General features: G+C 33.7%; 1 protein-coding gene across 1 annotated transcript in view; it reads right to left on the bottom strand.

Moving 5' to 3' along the window:
- Positions 1-5,216, bottom strand: part of LOC139521265 (sacsin-like) — a 43,290-nt gene extending 38,074 nt beyond the window's left edge. Inside the window, exons 1-3 of the mRNA XM_071314734.1 lie at positions 5,076-5,216; positions 3,011-3,144; positions 1,058-1,174 (exon numbers count right to left, since the gene is read on the bottom strand). Of these exons, the coding sequence (XP_071170835.1) occupies positions 1,058-1,174; positions 3,011-3,144; positions 5,076-5,088 (264 nt within the window). The 5' untranslated portion in view covers positions 5,089-5,216. The remainder of the gene's footprint in view (positions 1-1,057; positions 1,175-3,010; positions 3,145-5,075) is intronic.
- Positions 5,217-8,553: the final 3,337 nt, after the last annotated feature.

The following is an 8,553-nucleotide window of genomic DNA, read 5'->3' on the forward strand; positions in this document are numbered from 1 at the left end:
AAAGGACAATAACTCCTTAAGGGGTCAATTGACCATAATAATATTCAATATAATAACCAAAAGCTGCAATTTTTTTTTTAAATTACCAATTCAAGGGCAGTAGCCAAACAACAAGTTGCCCGATTGGTCTGAAAATTTCAGGGCAGATAGATCTTGACTTAATGAACTATTTTATTCCCTACAGATGTTCTCTACATGCTTTGGTTTCAGAGATATGAGCCCAAAACTGTATTTTACCAAATGTTCTATTTTTAGCCATGTCGGCCATCTTGGTTCACGGGCAGGGTCATCGGACCTATATTTCAAACAAGATACCCCAATGAAGATTGTGGACAATTTTGATTAAATTTGTCTTAGATGCTTCAGAGGAGAAGATTTTTGTAAAAGATTACAAAATTCTTCTCCTCTGAAGCTTTCAAGACAAATTTAATCAAAATTGTAAAAGATTACAAAAAATTGTTAAAAATTGACTATAAAGGGCAATTACGCCTTTTAAAAGGGGTCAACTGACCATTTTGGTCATGTTGAAATATTTACAGATCTTACTTTGCTGAACATTATTGCTATCTACAGTTTATCTCTATCTATAATAATATTCAAGATAATAACAAAAAACGGCAAAATTTCCTTAAAATTACCAATTTAGGGGCAGCAACCCAACAAAAGGTTCTCCGATTCATCTGAAAATTTCAGGGCTGATAGATCTTGACCAGATTTACAATTTAACTTCATGTCAGATTTGCTCTTAATGCTTTGGTTTCAGAGATATAAACCAAAATCTACATTTTCCTGCCATGTTCTATTTTTAGCCATGGCGGCCATCTTGGTTGGTTGGCCGAGTCACAGGACACATTTTTTAAACTAGATATCCAATGATGATTGTGGCCAAGTTTGGTTTAATTTGGCCCAATAGTTTCAGAGGAGAAGATTTTTGTAAAAGTTAACGACGACGGACGACGACGACAGACGACGACGACGGATGAAAAGTGATCAGAAACGCTTACTTGGACCTTCGGGCCAGGTGAGCTAAAAATTGAATGAATATACTAGTATTTACCTTAAAATATTTTTTGAACTTCTTTTCTTTAGTTCCATCTTCACTGTTCACCGACCTTTCATCGAACAGGATTTTCATCTGAGACGCCTCAGCATCCTCAGCGTTCTGAATGATTTCCTAAAAACGAAAAAAAAATTATCGATGTGACATAGTTAGTGAACACTGACACAAGAACCCAAAAAGATTTTGGTCGTACATAAAGAGTATGAAACAAGAATCTTCATGCATAACTCTGAAAAACAAAGATGGATACCTCCACAGTGACACACAACAAAAGCCGCTATTCTGAACAACCAATTCAACTCAGTTTACCCACAGGAAGATCTTAACAACATGCCAGATAAAGGTTCAAGCCCATATCCAACCTTGAGATCAATAAAAGTAATTAAGCCAAAACGGAGCTACGCTAAAAGAATGGGAGAGGCAGTGGCAAATGTGTTTCCAGCCAGACAAATGTGGAGTCATCCGGGTCTCTAGACAACGTTAATAACACCAGATGTCCTACTCACTTCATGGACACAGATTAGAAACAAAAGCCAGTGGGAAATATCTTGGGCTCGCCATCTGCAAAGAATTCCATTAGTCAAATCACAACCAGATAACCAGATCATAGCAAAAGCCTCCATGACTCCTGGATTCTTAATGGGAAATTTATGTAGGTTTACTCCAGCAACAAAAGCAACAGCTTACTCCACGTTAATAACTAAGAACAACCCTGGAATATGCTTCCCCGGTATGGGATCCTCACCAAGTTACCATCATACCTGACATAGAGCAGGTACAGAGACGAGCATCTCGCTTTGTCTACAGTTGCTACCAGGACAACTCTCCTGGGTGCGTTACAAAGCTACTCGACCAACTTCAATGGGAATCACTGCAGCACAGACAATGGAAACAGAGTCTGGTGGCGTGTTACAAGTCTCAAAACCAGATGATTGCCATTGATCCAGCCAAATTCTGCTATGCATCAGGTGACAGTAAGACCTGGGGCAACCACAAATTTAGACAGACAAGAGTGAAGAGGGACGTCTACTATCACTCATTATTCCCAAGAACAGCTATAGATTGTAATAAACTCCCCGAATCTGCAGTGGAGTCCTAATCACTAGATGACTTCAGGGCCAGAGTGAACACCATCTTCTGGACCCAGCCACATGTTAAATAGACAGCAGGATAACCAGTGTATATAGTTGTAATTAAGCATATTTTATTGTAAATACCATCCAGTTTTTCCTGGTGTTTTACTTTTGGCCAGAGGAATGGCCTCCTGTCTGTTTGAGATGCGCCCGAGTCAATTTCACTTTTTTTTAAACTCTAACCGGGATTACAGTAGCGGAACCAGAACTTTTTCTAAGGGGGGGCTCTGACTGTCATAAGAGGACTGCTCAAGTCATGCTTCAGTGATTCCCTATATAATCAACCAATTTTTTCCGCGAAAAAGGGCCGGGGGGGGGGGGGGGGGGGGGGCTATGGGGAAGAAGAAGAGGAGATTGAGATTACTAACAAAACTGTTCATTACTTGATCATGCCAAAAGTGGAAATACTTATGAATATTTTTGCAATTGGAGCAGTAATAGGTGTCATTTAATGATTGTGGGACTTTGACGGAATTTTGCAAATAACGTTTGAACAGTTTACGGAACTGAGAACATGATTTTCTAAAAGTTTGGATTGTTAACTGAAGAAACTGTTGTACATTTTAGCACTACTTTGTTTCTTATATCTATACAGGTTTGTTGAATTTTTTTTTATTACTTATTCATCCAAGTATCACACTTCGTTCAGGTCGGAAAATAGTGTGAAAAGGGGGGTCATAATTTTTCTGTACCCTCAATAGGGGGGACTATTTTTATTCACTCAGAAGGGGAAATATTATTATTTTCAAAGAAGAGAAAAATGATTTCTAACGCTGAACACCTCCCTGATAGTAATTGATAAGCCCTAATTATAAACCTTGATAATCTGGCCATCATCCGGGTACTCGTCTAGTATTTTCTTCAGCTGATCGATCAACGGTGGTTGAAAGATTGCATTGTATTCAGGATTATCTTCAGACGACTCATCACTGTCCTCACTTGACGCCATTTCTGTAAAATAAAAACTCAAACATTTTTAGGGTTATTTAATTACTAGTAGCCTTTTTTATCATCGCTTTCATTCTCATCTTGACCCTTGACTGCTGAATATTACGAATAAAGTTAATATAAATTTTTAAATTTTAAGTTTCCATATAATTCTATGTAAAAGGGAGCTTTGATTAGAATTTGAAAAACGCTTCCACTTTGAAGCTTACATTTATTCTTATTCTGTCATGACTGATCATAAAGGAAAGCTTTTGTTTTATCTTTAGAAAATTATCACATTGGCTATCTTGTTATCAGGAATAACAAAATATGCGCTTCGATATCTCTAGATTGTGTCATACTTTAATTTTGTTTTCATGTATGCCATCAACCCCTTTGAGGTATAACAGTGGCACTGTGCATAATTTTCAATCAACTAATTAAACTATTCTTTATACATAAAAAGAATAACAAGAATGAAAATAAATACTATACACATCAAGCTGACCATACCAACTATTCATGCGAATATAAGAGCTATATTTTTTATATGTAGTCTTGTAGTATATTTGTATGTTTGTGTATAACCAATGTTTATTTTCTTGGTATTAATCCTGTAATTTTGGATTTTAAACCAAAAATTATATCTTATCTTATCCATTGTCCGTAGGGGGTCAGTTGTAGCAAACCATATAACTTATTTTAGGGATCAAAATTATTCGGACAAAAATATTATTATTAGGGATTAGGGATCAAAATTATTCGGACAAAAGTTTGGGAATTATTTATAAAAGACATTGCTGAAAACAATCATTTGCCAATCAGGTAATGTCACTTACATGTATTATCTAAATAAAAACCAATTATGATGGAAAAAGCATGTATTTTGAATTTTCTGGTTTCGATTCTATTAGTCCGAAATAACTTTGACGTTCAACGGCCCCAGCTTGTCTGGCAAAACAGCCGTTGGACGTCAGAGTAATCTCGGACTAAGATTCTATAGATCTTTGGTTTCTATACATGCATCGGAATTTTTTGGTTTCAATTCTATACATGTCATGAATTGAAATTTTCTTGTTACGATTCTGTACATAAATACAAGAAAATGTTGTATGAGTGCCAATGAGACAACTCTTTATGCAAGTCACAATTTGTAAAAGTAAACCATTATAGGTTAAAGTACGATCAACACGTAGCCTTGGCTCAAGTTGAACAGCAAGCTAGAAAGGGCCCCAAACATGACAAGTGTGAACTCATTCCAACGGGAAAACCAACGGGCAAATCTATATAAAAAAACGACAAACGTGAAATATTTTTCTTTATTCAATCTAGTCCAAATAATTATGACGTTTTGAAAGGCTATTATAATTTTTTTCTTTGACGCCTTACTTCGTGAAAGGCTATTATAATTTTTTTCTTTGACGCCTTACTTCGACGTAAGGCGTCAAAGAAAAAAAATGTAATAGCCTTTCAAGACGTCATAATTATTTGGACTATATTCAATCCTGTGCATTAATTGGGTATGGTTTTTTTTTGGGGGGGAAGGGGGTCAATTCTTTACATGCACTGAAATATTTTGGTTTCCATTCTGTATGTATACGGATTACAACTTTCGGATAACGATTCTGTACATGTATGCATTGAAATTTTCTTGTTTCTATTTAGAATAATTTTGTACATGCTTTGACAGCAGTATAGTTGTTTAGAGATCACCCAGAGATCAAGCTATATATAAAATTATGTTTATAGTTTTATGTTTTACTCAGTCGAGATATTCAATTCAACAAAAAAAATCTTAATAACTTTGATTATTATATCTCATTTACAAAGGCATTTGTCAAATATGTATGCTATCAACTGTACGATAATCGATTGTTCATATCCTTTAAAATCTTTTAAATATTTTAAATATTGGAAATGATCCTTAACAGTGTTCTATATTAATATAAATATACCTTCACCATGCATTTATTTTATCCTCATAAAATATCAGTTAGTCCAAGAAAAACACCACGTACACGTCGTACAGTTATCAATTGCTAATGTAGAATAAGTTCAGTCTCGGAAATTTTCTAAATAAGTCACGTGCCACTGCAACTGAAACTTCCCGCATGTAATTTTCAAGAAACTTGTTTCGAAAAAATGAAAGTGAAAATAGATTCAATTTTATCCTAAATTTCAGTTTGTTTTCGTGCAACATTGAACTTATCTTCTGTTTATATATTAACCTATTTTGAAGAGTTCATACAATCGTTACAATAGATAAAAACTCACATGTAATAACGTGCACGTGCAAGTTTACCTTTACCTTTAACTCCTCTCCAGAAATTGATTAATGCAGTACATAGTATAATATCCGAATATAGTTAATCATGAAAACAAAATGGTGTAAAGAGGTGTATTATACGATATACAATAATAATACATGTATATGTGTAGTGTGGACCGATTGACCTTGTGCAGTACATCATTAAATTCGTTACAAAATATTACATACAGTCATTAATAAAGGTTAAATTAATTTTCAACCATAAAACTAGCTATAGATTGTTATCATACAACAAACATAAAAATTAACCACCATTGAACTAAATAATATGATTTTGTTTTTGTTTAGATACAAGTGCCTATGGTATAGTCCATTACTAAATCAATGATAAAAAAAAATATTGACCCTACGTGTTTTGAACACTAAAATCAGGGTACGTATTTTTTGTTGTTGTTTGAGTCCGAAAATTTATTTCTAGTTTTTCGTCCCTATCAATTTCAAAAACGGGAAAATCTAGATTCAGAATATTTTTTTGGTCATCAAATTGAGGATCAGAATATATTTTAGGAAAAAACATAACTCACCCCTTAAATTTCATTGTCGTTCCGTTTTTTTCTGCAACTAAAACAGAATACACGTAAAAATGTAGTATCTACTCATATTTTACAGTTATAATAAATATTGAATAAGTGCAAACTGAATGGTATGGTCCGTATATTGTACGTGTGCACCAATATGTCGTTAAGGAAGTTCGCTACTCAGTTTCAAAATAACAAGCTTTTTTAACGCTAGTATATATTGATAGGAGACCCATAATGGAATCGAAAGAGTAAAAATAACGTATATGGCAATGTACTTGTTTTCGAGATATATAAGCCATTGAAATTTTGGCGGGAAAATGGTCTCTCTTGATTTTTCATAGCTTAATCATTGACAAGTCTAATTAAGTTCTCAAATACTATTAAAAAATAACAAAGATTTTTTAAGACTTTACAGATGGCTTATAATGATACATGTACATGTAAAAGATTTATAAAAAGAAAAATAGGGGTCAATGGGCAAAATTTTGTAAGGCATTCAAATGGATAAAACCAGAGGATTACGAAAAACTGACAAAAAATCAAAAAACATGACAAGCGAACTTCCTTAATGAAATTGGATAGTTCTCTGTATTTATCATGCTCTTTAATAAAAGATAGTCATTTGCTGAAAGACCCTGTTTCTAAGTTATTGAAAACAATATATCTATCAAGTAACAGATACAGACAATATATTCATACTTTTGTTAACGTTATACGCGATTTAATATGCTGAATATAACTGAACATGTACATCTTATGCATGATTGTTATACCTTTTCTCTTGTAAAATATTTTATAACAAAAAAAGGAAATAGTTTTTGTTCAAACAACAGGTCCACTTTCTAATTTGCACCAAATGAAGCTTCCTTGTTCAAAGTTTTATCAGTCAATGATATGTCACTTTTTATTTGTTTTATATATAATAAATGTTATCTAAATATGTCGTATTTAGATAAAGTAAATTTAATTTAGTACAGAAGTCACGGTTGGCATATAAACCTAGCTAACCAAACAAGCTTTCATGTGTGCTTCATATGGTTGTGGTGTGAGGTTAGGACCCTGTGATGAGCCCTCTTCCCCTAAATTCTCTCGTGCTATTTGAAGGTTGCTTTCTTCGTTCCAAGGAATTGGGGCTCATGTAAGGAAGAATTTATTTAAAACTTAATACGATATCACACTTTACAAGCAGACTTATAGGATCTGGTACTTCAAACATGCATAACACATTCAAAAAGTTTGTAATAAATGTTCAAAATGTGTTTTGATTAGTTTTCTACTGAAAGTTCTCTTGTTTTTAGTTGATAAAGATGCTAAAGCCGAGTCTCTGCTCGGCCATTTCTTTACGTCTGACATGTTTTTGAATGTATCCCATGTCACGGCCGACACTCGGCTAACCGAGAGATTGGTCGGTTAATCTATATTGAGTATGCGGCTATATGGGCGATTAGTCTGTTAATCGGGTTGGTTATACGTCTGTTAAGAGTAAAACACACAATTTAATGTTAAACTATATTAAATACACAGATTTTTGGCATATTATAAGAACCAAATAAGAAAAAGAAAAGTGTCTGACAAAATGATATCTATCATAGAACATTTTCCACCTGTAAAAACATTCCTTAGTCTGTGCAGTTTTCAGTAAAACTAAAAGGCGTCGCGCAAGTTTGTACATGTAGTATTTATGCTTATACGCATATAGCATTTTTTTTGATAAAAGGCGAAACAAACAATATTAAAGGATACAAAATAGTACTTTGGTTCTAAAAAGTAAATTGACATTAGTAAATATTTCATAATTGCAATATAACGTGAATAATACCACGTTTTAGTGTAAATTATGGGAATAAAATCTGTTAATGGGTTGGACAATTGAAATTGTGTCAGTTAAGAGTTATTTAGCCACGACAATAGTTTTGCTAACTTTATATTTTCCCATTGAAAAAGTTAAAAATGAAATGTTCTTTATATGTAACTTAATATAGGTATATAGGATTTATTTTCTAAGACAAGTGCCTGTGGGTGCAAAAGTATTCTTCTAGTAAGAGTATTTTCATTTTGACTTTCTTTTCATTTTAATGAAGGGTGTGTCACTTCAATATAGCGTGATATGGATTGGCCGCTGGAATATGCATTAATTTATTATTAACGTTTTCAATCAGCCTTAATTTTTGTGTCTGTTCAAAGTAGCACGTTCTCAAATCCGACTGAAAGTGTCTCTCTAATACAACACAGGCCTACACATAACGTGTTGTCGTTCTCGTATGCACATGATATTTGTCACTGGACGTTAAACCCTATAGCTAATTCGTCAGCACCATTCTTTGGTTCTTTTCTTCTATTAATTAATCATATGTTGTTTACAAATCATTCTAAAGAAGTAAATGGAAAGGAGCGAATGCAGCTAGATTTTGTTATCTTAAGTTTTAATTCATTTTATTCCGTCTAGTTCCATTCTGCACAAGTGTAGAGAAGAACTGCAGTTGTCCGCATGTAATCTTCTAGAATTTGTCACCAATATGAGTACATCGCAATCCCTTACTGTTTCAACACCCATGTTTCATGTCTGTATTCTTAAACAATTAT

Source organism: Mytilus edulis, chromosome 4 (genome assembly GCF_963676685.1).
Source record: "Mytilus edulis chromosome 4, xbMytEdul2.2, whole genome shotgun sequence".
NCBI lineage: Eukaryota > Metazoa > Mollusca > Bivalvia > Mytilida > Mytilidae > Mytilus > Mytilus edulis.